This window comes from Rhinoraja longicauda, chromosome 13 (genome assembly GCF_053455715.1).
Source record: "Rhinoraja longicauda isolate Sanriku21f chromosome 13, sRhiLon1.1, whole genome shotgun sequence".
NCBI classification, from domain to species: domain Eukaryota; kingdom Metazoa; phylum Chordata; class Chondrichthyes; order Rajiformes; family Arhynchobatidae; genus Rhinoraja; species Rhinoraja longicauda.
The window spans coordinates 14,396,148-14,416,364 of NC_135965.1; the positions used below are offsets into that span (position 1 = coordinate 14,396,148).

At 42.7% G+C, this 20,217-nt stretch overlaps 1 protein-coding gene across 2 annotated transcripts in view; it reads left to right on the plus strand.

Annotated features, from left to right (window-relative positions):
* The window catches only part of u2surp (U2 snRNP-associated SURP domain containing), a 76,846-nt gene extending 56,873 nt beyond the window's left edge, over positions 1-19,973 (plus strand). The window contains exons 20-27 of one of the 2 annotated variants that reach the window (XM_078410423.1): positions 1,356-1,515; positions 4,407-4,502; positions 4,944-5,010; positions 5,603-5,783; positions 5,885-5,995; positions 6,815-6,948; positions 14,932-15,096; positions 18,400-19,973. In XM_078410423.1, the coding sequence (XP_078266549.1) occupies positions 1,356-1,515; positions 4,407-4,502; positions 4,944-5,010; positions 5,603-5,783; positions 5,885-5,995; positions 6,815-6,948; positions 14,932-15,096; positions 18,400-18,538 (1,053 nt within the window). In that variant the 3' untranslated portion in view covers positions 18,539-19,973. Of the gene's footprint in view, positions 1-1,355; positions 1,516-4,406; positions 4,503-4,943; positions 5,011-5,602; positions 5,784-5,884; positions 5,996-6,814; positions 6,949-14,931; positions 15,101-18,399 lie in introns of those variants that run through there. The other variant, XM_078410424.1, reaches the window with a different exon arrangement.
* The last annotated feature ends 244 nt before the right edge of the window (positions 19,974-20,217 follow it).

Below are 20,217 nucleotides of genomic sequence, written 5' to 3' on the forward strand. Positions count from 1 at the left end.
TGTATTGCTCTTTGCAGTGCAGTTGTTAACTGAAGGAATTTTGGCAAAAAAAGTGTTAAGATTTATCATTAGTGCAAATTGATTTTTGTATCAAGTGGTTGAACGCAAATGAACAAGCATTGTGCCTATAAACAACTCAGTTGAAATGATTTAGGTGTTAAATTTTGATTTCTTTCACATAAAATCAGCCCACATTTTTGGCCTTCCTTTATCCCCTATGCATAACTTTTCATGCTTTCTTTAGAATATGATTGCTCAGCAAAAATATTTGTCTCATTGAGGTGATGGTGAGTGGAAATAGACATCACTGAGCCAAGTTGCTTGTGTGAATGGGCATCTTGTTTTAACTTCATTCAATTATGCAGATGTTTTACATTGCAACTTAGGAAATAGATGTAAAATTGGGTGTCTCCCATTTGGCTCCTTTGGTCCCCTCTGACATTCCGTAAGATTTTGGCTTATCTTTTATCACACTGCCACTTTGCTTTACTAACGCTACAGCTTTGGTTCCCCTAATGTTCAAAAATCCATCAATTGCCATCTTGAATTAACTCTCCATAGGGTGGAACATCTGTATTTTGCTACCTTTCTAAATTTCTGCATGGTTGCACAACTTTGTGCTACTGCCTCGTAGTTTCGGAGATCTAGATCCCATCCTGTTGTAGGTACTATCAGTACAAAAGTTGCACATTCTCTTCAAGAATGCATTGGGTTCCTCCTGTGCACCCATACTTTCCCCATGTCCAATTAACATAGAATTGAATGTGTTGATAGATTAATTGGCTATTGTAAATTGCCCGAGTGTAAATTAAGAATCAAAAGGGGAGTGGATGGTCAAGAGAGAGAATAGTGCTACAGGGAAATAATGAACTGGGGAATGGGACTGATAGAATTGTTCTGCTGAGAGCTGCCGTGGACTCGATGGACAAAAATGCTGTCTCTATGCCACAAGCATGTAAGTACATGATCTTCAATCCTTGAATTTTTTTGTCCTTTTTGTTTGCTGCTCCTAAAAATAAAACTTTGACATATTAGGAAGGCAACTGTAATCCTGAAGTTAAAACTTGTAATGTGTCAAAGTCCTTTAATCACCTTATTCTCTTGTGGTGTATGGGGAGGCCTCGTTATCTACAATCAGCCCTCATTTGTGTGTTTCAGATTTAAACTCTGGCATCTTTAAATTCAATTGCAGCTCCCTCCCAGATGGTTAATCACCTTCTTGAGCTTTTTGTCTCTGAATGAGATTCTGCACTCTAACAAAATCAAGGAAAAAAAAATCTCTTCTGTGATACAGAACGTGCAGGTTTGATGTGTAAAAACCAAGATGGTTATGGTAATGTGCTTATTTTTGGTAGCCAGAACCTGAGGATCTTGATGGAACACTGGTAGAGGACGAATTTGATGGTGCCCCATTGGAGGATGTAGATGGAGTTCCAATTGATTTGAGCGTTGTGATCGATGATTTAGATGGTATACCTATGAAGGTGCTAGATGATGACCTTGATGGGGTTCCGAGTAAGTGGCTTTAATTTTATGTCTTGTGTATATACAATTTGGTCACCTTGCTCCATGCCTGGTAAGTATTAATTGCTTTTAAAGAGAAGGAAGAGAGAACAGTAACTTTGACATTTTCCTAGCCTTTCCGCATGGAAACAGGCCATTCATCCCATCATATCCATGCCGATCAGTGGTCACCCATCTGTATTAATCCTACCTTCCAGCACTTGGCGCATAGCATTCAATTAAAGTGCTTCTTAACAACACTGCTTGCACCACTTTCTCAGGCACTGTATTCCAGGTACTTGCCAATCTTTGGATTAAAGAAAGATCCTGAGAGATTCCCTCTTGATCTCTTACCCCTTGGTCTAAATCTATGTCCTCTAATTTTATCTTCCTCTGAAATGGGGGAAAAATTCTTGCAGCCTACCCTATCTAGATACCATAATTTTATGGACCTTAATCTTGCCCCCTCTCACAGGAGAGGGTACCGTGCAGAATCGCTCCTCCTTTTAGTGTGATGACCAGAGCTCCACGCAGTAATCCAATCGCGGCCAGAACTCATGGACTTCATCAACTTCACCACCAATTTTCATCCTGCACTCAAATTTACTTGGACCATCTTCGACACCTCCCTCCCTTTTTTTGATCTCACAGTCTCCACCACAGGAAATAGACTATTGGCTGATGTCTATTACAAACCCACTGACTCCCACAACTATCTCGACGACACTTCTTCCCACCCTGCTTCCTGCAAAGACTCTATCCCCTACTTCCCAATTCCTCCGTCTATGCCGCATCTGCGCCCAAGATGAGGTGTTCCATACTAGAACATCGGAGATGTCCTCATTCTTTAGGGAACGGGGGTTCCCCTCTCCCATCATTGATGAGTCCCTCACTCGTGTCTCCTCAGTATCAGCCATCGCGTACAACACATAACCCTCTAAAATTTCCACCACCTCCAATAGGATCCCACCACTAGCCACGTTTTCCCATCTCCACCCCTTTCCGCCTTCTGCAGAGACCATTCCTTTCAGAACTCCCTGGTTAACTCATCCCTTTCCACACAAACCACCCCTTCCCTAGGTACCTTCCCCTGCAACCGCAGAAGATGCAACACATGTCGCTCTACCTCCTCCCTCGACTCTGTCCAGGGACCTCGATGGTCCTTTCAGGTTAGGCAGAGGTTCACTTGCACCTCCTCCAACCTCATCTACTGTATCCGTTGTTCAAGATGTGGACTCTTGTACATCGGCGAGACCAAATGCAGACTGAGCGATTGTTTCGCGGAACACCTTCGCTCAGCCCACCTGAACCAACCCGATCTCCTGATTTGCTGGACACTTTCATTCTCCTTCCCATTCCTACGCAGATCTTTCTGTCCTCGGTCTCCCCCATTGTCAGAGTAAGGCTAAACGCAAATTGGAGGAACAGCATCTCATATTTCGCTTGGGCAGCTTGCAGCCCAGGGGGATGAATATTGATTTCTCTCACTTATAGACAATAGACAATAGGTGCAGGAGTAGGCCATTCAGCCCTTCGAGCCAGCACCGCCATTCAATGCGATCATGGCTGATCACTCTCAATCAGTACCCCGTTCCTGCCTTCTCCCCATACCCCCTCACTCCACTATCCTTAAGAGCTCTATCCAGCTCTCTCTTGAAAGCATCCAACGAACTGGCCTCCACTGCCTTCTGAGGCAGAGAATTCCACACCTTCACCACCCTCTGACTGAAAAAGTTCTTCCTCATCTCCGTTCTAAATGGCCTACCTCTTATTCTTAAACTGTGGCCCCTTGTTCTGGACTCCCCCAACATTGGAAACATGTTATCTGCCTCTAATGTGTCCAATCCCCTAATTATCTTGTATGTTTCAATAAGATCCCCCCTCATCCTTCTAAATTCCAGTGTATACAAGCCCAATCGCTCCAGCCTTTCAACATACGACAGTCCCGCCATTCCGGGAATTAACCTAGTGAACCTACGCTGCACGCCCTCCATAGCAAGAATATCCTTCCTCAAATTTGGAGACCAAAACTGCACACAGTACTCCAGGTGCGGTCTCACCAGGGCCCGGTACAACTGTAGAAGGACCTCTTTGCTCCTATACTCAACTCCTCTTGTTACGAAGGCCAACATTCCATTGGCTTTCTTCACTGCCTGCTGTACCTGCATGCTTCCTTTCATTGACTGATGCACTAGGACACCCAGATCTCGTTGAACTCCCCCTCCTCCTAACTTGACACCATTCAGATAATAATCTGCCTTTCTATTCTTACTTCCAAAGTGAATAACCTCACACTTATCTACATTAAACTGCATCTGCCATGTATCCGCCCACTCACACAACCTGTCCAAGTCACCCTGCAGCCTTATTGCATCTTCCTCACAATTCACACTACCCCCCCAACTTAGTATCATCTGCAAATTTGCTAATGGTACTTTTAATCCCTTTGTCTAAGTCATTAATGTATATCGTAAATAGCTGGGGTCCCAGCACCGAACCTTGCGGTACCCCACACGGCATTCCCTCTCTCTCTCTCTCTCTCTCTATATATATATATATCCCTCCCCCACCCAAGTCTCATTAGCTTCTCATTTTCACCCTACAAACTGCATATTGTTTCCTTCATTGTTTTTGCATCTCTTTCATTCATTGTTCTTTATCTCTCCACATCACTGTCTATATCTCTCGTTTCCCTTATTCCTAACCAGTCTGAAGACTGGATTGAAAGAGGTTGGGTAATGCCTGGACCCTGTCTCTGTTCACTGATTATCTGCTATATAGAATGCTCGTATGATATACTAAAGTCTCTTCCAGAATTAAAAGGGCCTTTGTTTTACATCAAAACTTGATTTATAAATTTCATCTGATGGTGTTTGATTGCTAAATGAGCTTTCTTTTGTCAGTCGATGGCCTTGAAGACTCAAAGAAGTTTCAGTCAGTTTTTAAAGTTGCCCCATCAAAATGGGAAGCAGTTGATGAAGCTGAGTTAGAATCACAAGGTAAGTTTCAAATAAATATTAACATAGTATTTTTCTACTGTACACAGTAGATGGACTTGGTTTATAATGTAGAGCTTGCACTGGTTTTGATGTTGACGTGAACATAACTAGCCGATATTCATAAATTCATGTTATAGGAGCAGAATTAGGCCATTCGGCCCATCAAGTCTACTTCGCCTTTCAACCATTGCCGATCCATCGTCTCCTCTCAACTCCATTCTCATGCCTTCTCCCCTTAACCCCTGACACCCATACTAATCAAACTATTAGCTAAACTGAATTTCCCTCAAGTCTCAAATTCAGTAATTTTGAATGCATAAGACTTTTTAATGTTTATTGTTTAATACGTGGGGCAGATGTTTTCATATTAAATTCCAATACTGTGAAATTCACCTTATTGGTGGTTATTACCTTGAGTGACACAGCATACTTTTCTTACAGCTGTTACTACTTCAAAATGGGAGCTCTTTGACCAACCAACTGAATCAGAGGAAGACGAACAACCAGCGTATGTGAAATTTTGGCTTGATATAATGCAGATAGGCTAGTAGGAAGAGTGACATTTTCTTTCAAAAGTCAGTTTATAAATGTTATGAATGATTCATTAAAATCTCATCAGTTTAACAAATTAGGCACTGCATTGTACTCTGGCCTCAACTTGTGCAGTATTTGTTGTCTATGCAGCAAATATTAATGATTTTGCCAAGGCTGCAAGATTTAAATTTAAGGAAAAATGTGTACATAGTGCATTAATGCTTTTGAGTTGTGTGTATTTGAGGTTTGATGATCATAAGGCATGCATTATGTGCATCAGCCTTACACTAAACCTTTTATTGGTTTTCTCCTTTGTGACAAGAAGGTTTGGTTATTTGCCCTTGCAATGCAGAGTGTATAACTGTTAAACATCTAGATTTATACTGGGAGTCAAAATGAATACCTGTTTAAATCTATTGCAACCGGGTAGTTTCAAATAAAATAACATCCACCAAACGTGTGAAGAGCAGGAATTCGTAAATTATTGATTCCTGATAGTCCTGCAATTTAAAACACTTATTGATTTTTGATGCTCTTACAATGGGAAAATGTGCTGTAATTAACAGGGATGGTACATTAAAAGAAAGTGATGATGAAGATGATGATGATATTGATGATCAAATGTCCAGATCAGAAGAGTTGCTTTATTTTACTAACCCAATCAAAGAAGAAACATCAGAACACAGACCTATTCTCAAGTATTCAGAAATGTCTGAAGAAAAGAGAGCAAAGCTTCGAGAAATAGAGGTGCAGATATTTCTTGTGTTGTAACAACCTGCTTTCAGCAAAATGATTTTACAGTTGATTGTAAAAGTGCCTGTCTGTGAAAACTAACTTTTTTTTTTAAGCTTAAAGTAATGAAGTTCCAAGATGAATTGGAATCTGGGAAAAGGCCTAAAAAGGCAGGCCAGACCATGCAAGAGCAAGTGGAACATTACAGAGACAAGCTGCTTCAGCGGGTAAGCCCAGCATATTCACATTAAATTTTTGTTTAATGATGTGATGATACTTTATTGTCATTGTTTTGCATACAATCCAGTAAAGTCATACAGCAGACCTCACCTAGGCAATACACAGTTATGTTTCTGGCGCTGACGAAGTTACAAATATTAATCGAACAATCTTATCTCGAAGTGGCGATCTGGGCCTGCTGCTGCACATGGCAGCAGGTGCCACCGAGGGAGAGGTAGGGAGGGGGGTAGGGTTTGAGCGTGGGATAGATAGAGAGACATGGATAGAGAGAGAGACAGGGATAGAGAGAAAGCCGGGTCCTCCATTCTCGAGGTTTCCCGTCGGATTGCTCTCGGTGGTCCGCAGACTGGGACGTTTAGCTCCGTGGCAAATCTCGGGAGCCCTCTGCCACCACCGGCGTGTGAGCCAGGCCTGCCGTTAATATGGGCTGCGGCTCGCCGGAGATTCTTTCGCCATGCGCGTCTCACCTGGATTCCATTGATTCATTTGATTTATTCAACTCATGACTTTTAAGTTACTGAGTATAATTATAAATTATGATGGTGGGCTGCCAGTTTGATAATCTGACATTTCATTTACAAATGTAACTTTTGACATGCATAAACTTTTATAGATGGAGATTGACTGTTTAGCTCTGTAAATGTATTTATTCCCCATGCATTCTGTGACTCATAATGTATTCTTAGCATAAGCTGATTTGCATGTACTTGGTCTGGTGATGTTTTAGATTTTCTTTTTATTTGTGCTCTGCTACTTTAGTAGCATAATCTTGTAACCTGAACTTCAGTATTTTGTGTTGCATTTAGGAGAAGGAGAAAGAACTGGAAAGAGAAAGGGAACGTGACAAAAAGGACAAAGAGAAAGATGTTATTAAATCTGAGTTTCGTGTAAAAGATAGGAAAGAAAAAGAGAGCTCCTCCTCCCCTTCAGGCAAAGAAAGGTATTATTTCCATTTATCACTTTCAAGCATTTTAAGTTATGCTTATCATAAAGTCATTCCTTTTTAATTTGTTATTGCTCTATTCTTGATGTGTGAACATTTACTGTCCATTCTGGGTTGTCTCTCTGCTGTGTTTTTTCAGTTGAGGGTTTTTCTGTATTTCAGAGATTTAGTGTGGTAGAGAGATACTAAAAAGTCCAAGCTGCAAGTGAAGATGACTACATGACATTGAGCAGTGTGTTTAAATCTGGTTGGCTACATATTGCTGATTTAATCGCAGATTGCAACAAAGAAGAGTAATAACCCAGCAATTAAAATCGGCGTAGATGTCATTTTTGTGAAAAGATACTTAATTATTCAGAGTTTGAGCACTCACTATTCCATTTGAAAGTTCAAGCTATTAATGTTGTTGGAATATGTAGTTGGGGAAGGAGGGGGTGTTAAATGTTTTCATTTTCAAACAGCTACCAAAAGAAACATGGATGGCAGTGGAAATTGTGCACTATTGTTGAAATGTACTTACAAGTACATGGATGAATATAATAATTGCTCCCAATAGTTCATAAAAGATTAAATGTGTGGATGCATCAAGTTTTGAAATGCTTGTGACAGCTCCCTCACCTAACTTCAGAAAGGCTATAAAAAGTGATCTACCAAACCCAAAAACGATCAGAATTGGATTGGATTATATAGTCCAGTGAGGGTGATTGGAAAAGGGTCCTAAAGGGATAGTTCGCTTTGATAATTTTATTTGGATTTCTTCATTTAGTTTATCAACCCTTTTTTTAAACTGCATAGGCAGTCCCGCCATTGCTATCAAGAGAAATTAAAGGTGGTATTAAATCAAGGGGGGAAGCAATAGCTTTGTGATTGGTAAAGTTTCAGGATTCAACAAAAAAATAATTATACAGAGAAATTAGGTGAGACAGAAGCTTCTATTAATGTGGAAGCTAAGGAAAAGATTTGATAAAGTTAAATTCAGATTCAGACGGGAGAATTGACTGTGGTGTGGGCTGTGAAAATGTAGAGATACTTCAAGAAAATACAAATTTTATAAATAGTTGAAAATAATGGCAGTTGAAAATAATGTAGAATACAGTGGAATCGTCTACATTTTAAAAAAAAACGTATTTTAAAAGATAAGGTTATGAAAGATGTTGGTGTTCAGAAAGACCTGGATGTCCTGTATACAAACAGATATAGAGGAAATAAAGTAGTTATGATATGATGGTTTTTATTGAAAAATGGTTTGAGTACAAAAACATAGTTATCACATTCCAGTTATATAGACCCTAGTTAGACCATGTCTGAAATATTGTGTGCAGACCTGATCTCCCTAGCTAAGAACTTGCAAAAGAGGGAGTGCACCAAAGGTTCACAAGATTGATTCTTAGACTGAACCGGTATTCCCTCCTGTGAGAGATTAAGTGTACGGCGTCAATTCTTCCAGGAGTTTAGAAGAATGAGGTACAATTGAATTGAAACATAGAATACTTGTATGAGTCATCTGTTCAAAACAAATGGGAAAAAGCAACCAACATTACCTATCTACACTAGTCCCACCTACCCGTGTTTGGCCCATATCCCTCTAAACCTATCCAATCCATGTACCTGTCTAAATGTTAAATGTTGGGATATGACGCCTCAACTACCTCCTCTGGCAGATGGTTTTATATGTTCACCACCCTTTGAGTGGGGGAAAAATCAAACTCCCCTCGGATTGCTATTAAATCTCTTCTCCCCCCCCCCCCCCCCCCCCCCGGTCCATGCCTTAAATCTATGTCTTCTGATTCTCAATTCCCAAACTCTGGGTAAAAGACTGTGCATTTACCCGAAGGTAGACACAACTGCTGGACTAAATCAGCGGTTCAGGCAGCATCTCTGGGGAGAAGGAATGGGTGATGTTTCGGGTCGAGGCCCCCCATTCCTTCTCTCCAGAGATGCTGCCTGACCCGCTGAGTTACTCCAGCATTTTAGAAACATAGAAAATAGGTGCAGGAGTAGGCCATTCGGCCCTTCGAGCCTGCACCGCCATTCAATATGATCATGGCTGATCATCCAGCTCAGTAACCTGTACCTGCCTTCTCTCCATACCCCCTGATCCCTTTAGCAAAAAGGGCCACATCTAACTCCCTCTTAAATATAGCCAATGAACTGGCCTCAACTACCTTCTGTGGCAGAGAATTCCACAGACTCGCCACTCTCTGTGTGAAGAAATGTTTTCTCATCTCGGTCCTAAAAGACTTCCCCCTTATCCTTAAGCTGTGACCCCTGGTTCTGGACTCCCCCAACATCGGGAACAATCTTCCCGCATCTAGCCTCTCCAACCCCTTAAGAATTTTATATGTTTCTATAAGATCCCCCCTCAGTCTTCTAAATTCCAGCGAGTACAAGCCTAGTCTATCCAGCCTTTCTTCATATGAAAGTCCCGCCATCCCAGGGATCAATCTAGTGAACCTTCTCTGTACTCCCTCTAAGGCAAGAACGTCTTTCCTCAGATTAGGAGACCAAAACTGCACACAATACTCCAGGTGTGGTCTCACCAAGGCCCTGTACAACTCCTGCTCCTAAACTGCTCCACCTCCCTGCTCCTAAACTCAAATCCTCTTGCTATGAATGCCAACATACCATTCGCTTTCTTCACTGCGTGCTGCACCTGCACGCTTGCTTTCAATGACTGGTGCACCATGACACCCATGTCACGTTGCATCTCCCCTTCTCCTAATCATTCGCCATTCAGGTAATACTCTGCTTTCCTGTTCTTGCCGCCAAAGTGGATAACCTCACATTTATCCACATTATATTGCATCTGCCATGCATTTGCCCACTTGCCTAATCTATCCAAGTCACACTGCAGCCTCCTAGCATCCTCCTCGCAGCTAACACTGCCACCCAGCTTCGTGTCATCCGCAAACTTAGAGATGTTGCATTCAATTCCCTCGTCCAAATCATTAATATACACTGTAAATAACTGGGGTCCCAGCACTGAGCCTTGCGGTACCCCACTAGTCACTGCCTGCCATTCCGAAAAGGACCCGTTTATTCCTACTCTTTGCTTCCTGTCCGCCAACCAATTTTCTATCCACCTTAACACTGAACCCTCAATACCGTGTGCTTTAATTTTGGACACCAATCTCCTATGTGGGACCTTGTCGAAGGCCTTCTGAAAGTCCAGATATAACACATCGACTGGTTCTCCCTTATCCACTCTACTAGTTACATCCTCGAAAAATTCTATAAGATTCGTCAGACATGATTTGCCTTTTGTAAATCCATGCTGACTTTGTCCGATGATTTCACCACTTTCCAAATGTGATGCTATCACATCTTTAATAACTGACTCTAGCATTTTCCCCACTACCGATGTTAGGCTAACTGGTCTATAATTCCCCGTTTTCTCTCTCCCTCCCTTTTTAAAAAGTGGTGTTACATTAGCTACCCTCCAGTCCTCAGGAACTACTCCAGAATCTAAGGAGTTTTGAAAAATTATCACTAATGCATCCACTATTTCTGAGGCTACTTCCTTAAGCACTCTGGGATGCAGCCTATCTGGCCCTGGGGATTTATCTGCCTTTAATCCATTTAATTTACCTAACACCACTTCCCGACTAACCTGGATTTCCCTCAGTTCCTCCATCTCATTAGTCCCCCGGTCCCCCGCTATTTCCGGCAGACGGTTTATGTCTTCCTTAGTGAAGACAGAACCAAAGTATTTGTTCAATTGGTCTGCCATCTCCTTGTTCCCTATGATCAATTCACCTGTTTCCGACTGCAAGGGACCTACATTTGTCTTGACTAATCTTTTTCTCTTCACATATCTATAAAAGCTTTTGCAGTCAGTTTTTATGTTCCTTGCCAGTTTTCCCCTCATAATCTATTTTCCCTTTCCTAATTAAGCCCTTTGTCCTCCTCTGCTGGACTCTGAATTTCTCCCAGTCCTCTGGTATGCTACTTTTTCTGGCTAATCTGTATGCTTTATCTTTTGTTTTAATACTATCCTTGATTTCCCTTGTTAGCCACGGATGCACTACCTTTCCTGGTTTGTTCTTTTGCCAAACTGGGATGAACACTTGTTGTAGTTCATCCATGCGACCTTTAAATGCCTTCCATTGCATGTCCACCGTCAACCCTTTCAGCATCAATTGCCAGTCTATCTTGGACAATTCACGCCTCATACCCTCAAAGTTACCTTTCTTTAAGTTCAGAACACTTGTTTCTGTATTGACTTTGTCACTCTCCATCCTAATGAAGAACTCCACCATATTATGATCACTCTTGCCCAAGGGGCCTCGCACAACAAGACTGCTAACTAACCCTTCCTCATTACTCAATACCCAGTCTAGAATGGCCTGCTCTCTCGTTGGTTCCTCGACATGTTGGTTTAGAAAACCATCTCGCCAACATTCCAAGAAATCCTCTTCCTCAGCACCCCTGCCAGTTTGGTTCACCCAATCTATATGTAGATTGAAGTCACCCATTATAACTGCTGCACCTTTGGTGCATGCATTTCTAATTTCCTGCTTGATGCCATCCCCAACCTCACTACTGCTGTTAGGTGGCCTGTACACAACTCCCACTAGCGTTTTCTGCCCCTTAGTGTTTCGCAGCTCTACCCATATCGATTCCACATCCTCCGAGCTAATGTCCTTCCTTTCCATTGCGTTAATCTCCTCTCTAACCAGCAACGCTACCCCACCTCCTTTTCCTTTCTGTCTATCCCGCCTGAATATAGAATATCCCTGGATGTTGAGCTCCCAGCCTTGGTCACCCTGGAGCCATGTCTCCGTAATCCCAACTATATCATAATCATTAATAACTATCTCCACATTTAATTCATCCACCTTATTCCGAATACTCCTTGCATTGAGACACAAAGCCTTCAGGCTTGTTTTTATAACACTCTTGCCCCTTATATAATTATGTTGCAAAGTGGTCCTTTTTGATTTTTGCCCTGGATTTGTCTGCCTGCCACTTTTACTTTTCACCTTGCTACCTATTGTTTCTACCCTCACTTTATACCCCTCTGTCTCTCTGCTCTTGTTCCCATCCCCCAGCCATATTAGTTTAAATCCTCCCCGACAGCACTAGCAAACACTCCCCCAAGGACATTGGTTCCATTCCAGCCCAGGTGCAGACCGTCCTGTTTGTACTGGTCCCACCTCCCCCAGAACTGGTTCCAATGTCCTAGAAATTTGAATCCCTCCCCCATGCACCATTTTTCAAGCCACGTATTCATCTGTAATATCCTCCTATTTCTACTCTGACTAGCACGTGGCACTGGTAGTAATCCAGAGATTATTACCTTTGAGGTCCTACTTTTAAGTTTATCTCCTAGCTCCCTAAATTCACCTTGTAGGACCTCATCCCGTTTTGTACCTATATCATTGGTGCCAATGTGCACCACGACAACTGGCTGTTCACCCTCCCCCTCCAGAATGTTCTGCAGCTGCTCTGAGACATCCTTGACCCTTGCACCAGGGAGGCAACATACCATCCTGGAGTCTCGTTTGCGACCGCAGAAACGCCTATCTATTCCCCTTACAATCGAATCCCCTATCACTAAAGCCCTTCCACTCTTTTTCCTCCCCTCCTTTGCCGCAGAGCCACCCACGGTGCCATGAACTTGGCTGCTGCTGCCTTCCCCTGATGAGGCATCTCCCCAACAGTATCCAAAATGGTATATCTGTTTAGGAGGGAGATGACCGCAGGGGACTCCTGCACTACCTTCTTTATGTTACGCTGGCTAGTGGCCACCCTTTCCCTTTTTGTCTGCTTAACTTTTACCTGTGGTGTGGCCAACTCACTAAACGTGCTATTCACGACTTTCTCAGCATCCCGGATACTCCAGAATGATTCCAACCGCAGCTCCAACCGTTCAATGCGGTCTACCATGAGCTGCAGCTGGACACATTTCCTGCACACGTAGTCATCAGGGACACTGTCAGTATCCCTGATTTCCCACATGCTACAAGATGAGCAAACCACGGGGCCGATCTCAGCTGACATGGCTTACCCTTTATATTAACTCAAATCCCTTAAATTAAATCAATCCAAATCAGCACACTCCCTATTTAAAAATCGTGATCCTTTTAAGCGGTACCTTTATCTAAAAAACCCAGAACCCTTAACTCAAAGTGCTATCAGAAAGCAGAAATACAAACCTGGGGTTACTCACCAATCAGCTGCTCCCTCCCGCTTACTCACCAATCAGCTGCTCCCTTTTTCAAGTCACTTTTTCAAGTGTGACGCGCTAATGGAACGTTGCAGAGAGTGGTCGCTCCCACCTCTCCAACGGCTCCAGGGCCTCTGTGGAACAAAGCCTCGCGCTGTCCCAGTCGCTCCCACCTCTCCAACGGCTCCTGGGCCGTTTTGTGTCTAACTTCGATTTAAACCAGCATCTGCAGTTTTCTTTCCTACTATGTGCATTTACCCTATCTATTCATCTCGTGATCTTGTATACCTCTATTGAATCGCCCCTCGTCCTCCTGTGCTTCAAGGAATAAAGTCCCAGCCTCTTAACCTGTCCCTTTGGCTCGGGGACTTGAGTCCTCATAACATCCTCGTAAATCCACATAATGCATAACTTTGAACTAAAAGATCCACAATAATCCTACATAGTGTTGGAGCAGCTACAAGGGGCTGAACAGTATATTTGGGTTTTTGTGTGTTCTGTAACATAAGAAAATAAGAGAATGGTATTGATTAACTAAAAGGATGCATATTATATATTTTTGTGAAATTATTGTTTGTAGTTTAATCCCATTCCAGTGGAATCATGGGATGCTACTATTAATTATCTTTTGTGTGTTATATTAATTTTAGTCATGGCCAGTCCTGTAAAAGCTCATTTGAAGTGACAATCTTAAAAAAGTCTAAGCTTAAGGATAGCGGAGTCAGGGGGTATGGGGAGAAGGCAGGAACGGGGTACTGATTTTTTTAGATTTTAGCTTTAGAGATACAGCGCGGAAACAGGCCCTTCGGCCCACCGAGTCCGCGCCGCCCAGCGATCCCCGCACATTAACACTATCCTACACACACTAGGGACAATTTTTACATTTACCCAGTCAATTAACCTACAAACCTGTACGTCTTTGGAGTGTGGGAGGAAACCGAAGATCTCGGAGAAAACCCACGCAGGTCACGGGGAGAACGTACAAACTCCGTACAGACGGCCGCCCGTAGTCAGGATCGAACCTGAGTCTCCGGCGCTGCATTCGCTGTAAGGCAGCAACTCTACCGCTATATTTATTTATAAAAGGGAACACTGATTTGAGTGAATCAAGTCTTTTCCAAAGGGATTATTTCCTGATTTGTATAACTTTTAGTACAAGGTGGAACCGAATTCTATTTGGGTAGCAAGGGGAGGAACAAAACAGGCACAAGGACAGCAGATTCTGAAGAAGGGTCTAAACCCGAAACATCACCCATTCCTTCTCACCAGAGATGCTGTCTGATCCGCTGAGTTACTCCAGCTTTTTGTGTCTATCTCAACTCACTGCTGAATAATGCACTATGCTTGTAAATGATATTGATATTTCTAAGCTGAATTTAAAAGGTATTTAAGATACAAAAATCATTTCGTTTTGCATTACTGACGTTGAGATTGTTCATTTTCAATGGCAAAGCAGTGAAAAATCATTAATGTTTTTGTTCAAGACGGTTTTGTAGTTATATTTTTGAAAAACATACCTCAACCTCATCCCCTTCACTTATGTCCTTTTTGACATCAGATGGGGGTGGTAATCTCACCTCACAGAAAGGAATCTGACGTGCCGGTTGCCAATTATTCTCAATGAAAATGATCAGCCATGATCACATTGAATGGTGGTGCTGGCTCGAAGGGCCGAATGGCCTACTCCTGCACCTATTGTCTATTGTCTATAAAGTTAACTATTGAAATGTTCAAAAGTATGTTCAAATGTTCAAAAGTAAACTATTGAAACGTGGGCAACTGCTTTGAGTTGTAATTGCATAATGTTTTAGAAAAAGGAAACACAGTGCATCTGTCAGTCCAACTCGTGTGGCCAGGCGTGTGAAATCACCGTCACCACGTTCAGAACGGTCGGATAGATCACGAACCAAAGACAGCCCACACACTAGATCAGCGCATAAAGACACACCTAGAGATACAAATAAGAAGTCCAAAAGGTAAGTCCCAGCGTGGAACCATGTTCTTTACATTGTATTTTCTTTGCTTTCTGTGGTGTATCAAGTTTTAAAAATGGAATTGCATTCTCTTTCACTTTTTGCTCCTGTTATATATCATATAAATAGCCCCCTTAAAATATAACTGGTGTTTCTGACCTGTAATTTGTCACTCAGGCCAATGTGATCAATTCATTGTTCTGCAGTGCTATTTTTTTTCTTCCCTCCCTCTGGTACCCTGCTCATTGCTTTTTAAAAAAATATTTATTTTGCTGTATTTGGGTATTAATATCAAAGTCAATATTTATTTATATTCAACATAATGCCATCAAGAAGATGATGGTGAGATACTGTCTTGAACTGTAATGGTTCTCCAATGAAGGCACTTTCACAATGCTGTGTAGGAAAAATAACCAAGTGCTGGTTTAAATCGAAGGTAGACACAAAATGCTGGAGTAACTCAGCGGGTCAGGCAGCATCTCTGGAGAGATGGAATGGGTGACGTTTCGGGTCGAGACCCTTCTTCAGGGGGATGTCGGGGAGGGGGTGGGACAAAGATAGGATGTAGTCAGAGACAGGAAGACTAGTGGGAGAACTGGGAAGGGGGAGGGGATAGAGAGGGAAAGCGGGGACTATCTGAAGTTAGAGAAGTCAATGTTCATACCGCTGGGGTGTAATCTACCCAAGCAAAATATGAGGTGCTGTTGCACCAATTTACGCTGGGCCTCACTCTGACAATGGACGAGGCCCAGGACAGAAAGGTCAGATTGGGAATGGGAGGGGGAGTTGAAGTGCTGAGCCAGTGGGAGATCAGGTTGGTTAAGACGGACTGAACATACAGCCCTCTGCTCACTCTGCAGCAACCCCGATTTAGTTATCAAACCTGCCGACAAGGGAGACGCTGTGGTAGTCTGGCGCGCTGACCTCTACTGGACTGAGGCTAGATGACAACTCTCAGACGACACCTCCTACTTGTCCTTGGACCATGACTCCACAGACAAGCACCAGGCATAAATCTCAAACACCATTACTGATCTCATCACTTCCGGCTCTCTGCCCTCTAAAGCTTCCAACCTTATCGTTCCCCAGCCCCGCACGGCCCGATTATATCTTCTCCCCAAAATCCACAAACAGAACTGGCCTGGCAGACCCATTGTTTCTGCCTGTTCATTTCCCACAGAATTAATTTCCACCTACCTCGACTCCATCCCATCCCCCGTGGTCCAATCTCTCCCTACCTCTGTCCAAGACACCTCGCATGCTCTCCGTCTCCTCAATAACTTCTGTTTTCCAGGCCCTCACTCCCTCATCTTTACCATGGATGTCCAGTCACTCTATACCCCCATTCCCCACCAGGATGGTCTTAAAGCCCTCCGTTTCTTCCTCGACCGCAGAACCAGACAATTTCCATCTACCAATACTCTCCTCCGCCTCGCAGAGCTGGTCCTTACCCTCAACAACTTCTTCGACTCCTCCCACTTCCTCCAAATCCAAGGCGTAGCTATGGGCACTCACATGGGCCCTAGCTATGCCTGCCTCTGTAGGGTACGTCGAACAATCCCTGTTCCAGGCGTACACTGGCCCTACCCCCGAACTCTACCTCCACGACATTGACTACTGCATTGGTGCTACCTCCTGTACCCATGCAGAACTCACTGATTTCATCAATTTCACCACTAATTTCCATCCTGCTCTTAAATATACTTGAACCATCTCCGACATCTCCCTACCGTTTCTGCATCTCACCATCTCCATCACAGGAGACAGACTAGTGACCGACATCTACTACAAACCTACTGACACCCACAGCTATCTTGACTACACTTCTTCCCACCATGTTTCCTGTAAAAACTCTATCCCCTACTCCAATTTCTCTGTCTACGCCGCATCTGCGAGGTGTAGGTGTTCCATACAAGAGTCCTCACTCTTTAGGAAATGGGGGTTCCCCTCTTCCATTATAGATGAGACTCTCACTAGGATCTTCTCAATATCCCGCAGCTCCGCTCTTGCTCCCCCTCCCCTTATTCGTAACAAGGATAGAGTCCCTCTTGTCCTCACCTTCCACCCCATCAGCCGTCACATACAACATATTATCCTTCAACATTTCCGCCACCTCCAACGGGATCCCACTACTGGCCATATCCTCCCATCTCCACCCCTTTCTGCTTTCCGCAGAGACCGTTCCCTCCGAAACTCTCTGGTCCACTCGTCCCTTCCCACCCAAACCACCCCCTCCCCAGGTACTTTCCCCTACAACCGCAGGAGATGCAACACCTGTTCCTTTACCTCCCCCCTTGACTCCATCCAAGGACCCAAACAGTCTTTCCAGGTGAGGCAGAGGTTCACCTGCACCTCCTCCAACCTCATCTACTGTATCCGCTGTTCTAGATGTCAACTTCTCTACATTGGCGAGACCAAGTGCAGTCTCTGCGATCGTTTCGCTGAACACCGTCTTAACCAACCTGATCTCCTAATGGCTCAGTACTTCAACTCCCCCTCCCATTCCCAATCTGACCTTTCTGTCCTGCGCCCCCTCCATTGTCAGTGAGGCCCAGCGTAAATTGGTGGAACAGCGTCTCATATTTTGCTTGGGTAGTTCACACCCCAGCGGTATGAACATTGACTTCTCTAACTTCAGATAGTCCCTGCTCTCCCTTTCTATCCCCTTCCCCTTCCAAGTTCTCCCACTAGTCTTCCTGTCTCCGACGACATCCTATCTTTGTCCCGCCCCCTCCCCTGACATCCCCCTGAAGAAGGATCTCGACCCGAAACGTCACCCATTCCTTCTCTCCAGAGATGCTGCCTGACCCGCTGAGTTATACCAGCATTTTGTGTCTACTTTCACAATGCTGTTGGGTGGAATTTTTTTGAATTTAGATCTAGTGACAATGAACCCCCCCCACCCCGCATGGTAGGGATATTGGAAACAAGGGGGCAAAGGTTTGAAGTGAAATGAAGAAAAAACAGCTTTTGAGGGGAAAGGGTTGTTTGATTGATTGGTGTCTACAATTCATTGCAAGAGAAAGTGGTGCTGACAGATACAATCTCAGTTTTGAAAACATTCAAGGCAGTTAAATCGGCATGGTACAGAAGGATAAAAGACTAAGATAAAGATAAAGAAGAATAAAAGATAAAATGTGGGGAAATACAATTAGTGCATGTGGGCAGAACTTTGGCGTGGCTTGTTTCTCTGCTGTACAACTGTCTGTATGACTCAACGTGCATTAAAGTCTGGCGACCATTCCAATTAAAGTTTTTGATTGCAAGAGTTATAAATAGTTGGTGACTTTTTTCAATTTTTTGCAGATCCCGATCTGGCTCGAGGACTCCAAAAAGGTCCAAAAGATCTCGTTCTAGGACGCCCAGAAAATCTTCAAAAAAATCTAGATCCCAGTCCAGATCTCCACATCGATCACACAAGAAATCCAAGAAGAGCAAACACTAGTGAACTGTCCATCACCTTTTTTCTGTAATTTTAGTTTTGTCCCGTGCCTGAAACAAACTGAGGAATATCATTCCTGGCTTTTTTTGAATGCACATACATTCATTATGAATATTCAACTCCAGTCAATCTGTGTGCTTTTTTGTATATGAAAGAATTTGACTTCTATAGTGCTTTGGCTTCATCAACCCCTAAAGTCCCTGTTTGTAGATTGTGTAAAGACAGACCCCTTTATGTTAGATTTCTCATGAGGATCCTTGTATGTCTCTTCCACCAGCAGTAGCAGTATTGTATTTGCAGAGGTGTATGAGGAAGCCTGGAGCAGAAGTGTTATCCTTTTGTAATTTTTAACATTCAATGAGAGTTGAATAAAAATCAGTACAGAAAGTTACATAATTTCTTGTTTTATAATAAAGTAAATGCAATAATGTTTGAGCTATTCAACTCTTGGTATTTTAACGTGCAGGTTTTTTGGGCATCACATCATAAAACACTATTGATGCAGAAGTGGGGTACTTCATTGGAGTTGATTTCCATGTTTCATTTTTCTGAGAAAAGTCGTCTGAATTGAAACTCCAATATGTCCAAATTCTATGGTTGTTAACATGCTCTTTTCCATTTTGCATTGATCACTTCTGGTTGGGAAGACCAGTAGTGGTAAACATCTTGTATAGAAGCAGTCACCAGTAATGCGTGAGAAGATTTTTTTTTTTAAACGAATGGCAAGAAGCCATGCACTTAAGGAAGATTGAACATCACATGCTGGATATCTGAAGTGGAAACAGAACCACAACATGACCAGCATCTAAGCAGCACGATTGATACCATCTGCAAAACCTCACTCCTGTTTTCCTTTTAACATGCTGAAAAAACTGCCGTGTATTTGTTTTTTTTTTGTTTTTTTACTGATTTTGACATTTTTAAGCACTTTAGACAATGTGGTGAATTCATTGTGTCAAACAATCATATATTCTTTAAGTTGGAACTGTGTAAAAGCTCAAAATTCCTCTTTGAATGCAATCTTTCTTTGCATATCAGAACCTGATGAAGAATTATGATACTCAAAACTCTTGTCAAAATATTTTGCAGAATGTATTTCTTTTGTATTTGAGGTGATTGAGTGGTCTACACTTGCTGAATACATGTTCTTGGAACCACACATTGCATATGAAACTTGTGATGTTAATCCATTGTAATTACATTCTAACTTTATCTTGTTTACCCCATAGTTCACATATTCATCATTGTCAACTTCCTAGAGGACACCTGACCTTTTCCACAATACTATTGAGGAGTTACAGTTGGATTACCGACATAAGATCCAAGTGATCATAAGCAGGCAATAAAAATGTAGATTTTAATCATGCTGCAGTTTAATCAATTGTATTGCTTCTACGTCTTTCAAAATTTAACTTTCTGCAGACGAGAGAAACCTGTGCCCGAACATTTCCAAATCCTTGTTTAGTCGCTGTGGAAGAAATCCAACTGGTCATGCATCTATAATGCAGGATTCTGATTGCATATTTATGTAGTTAGTCAGCAAATTTAGGATGTTTGTTAACAAACAGTAGCTACATCAAACTGCACATTGTTTGTGGTGTTTGGATAAATTGATGTGAATTTGAAAGCATGTTCATGCTAAGTTATTAGTCCCCAGTCTTTTCAGAGTGTTTCTTTTAGTT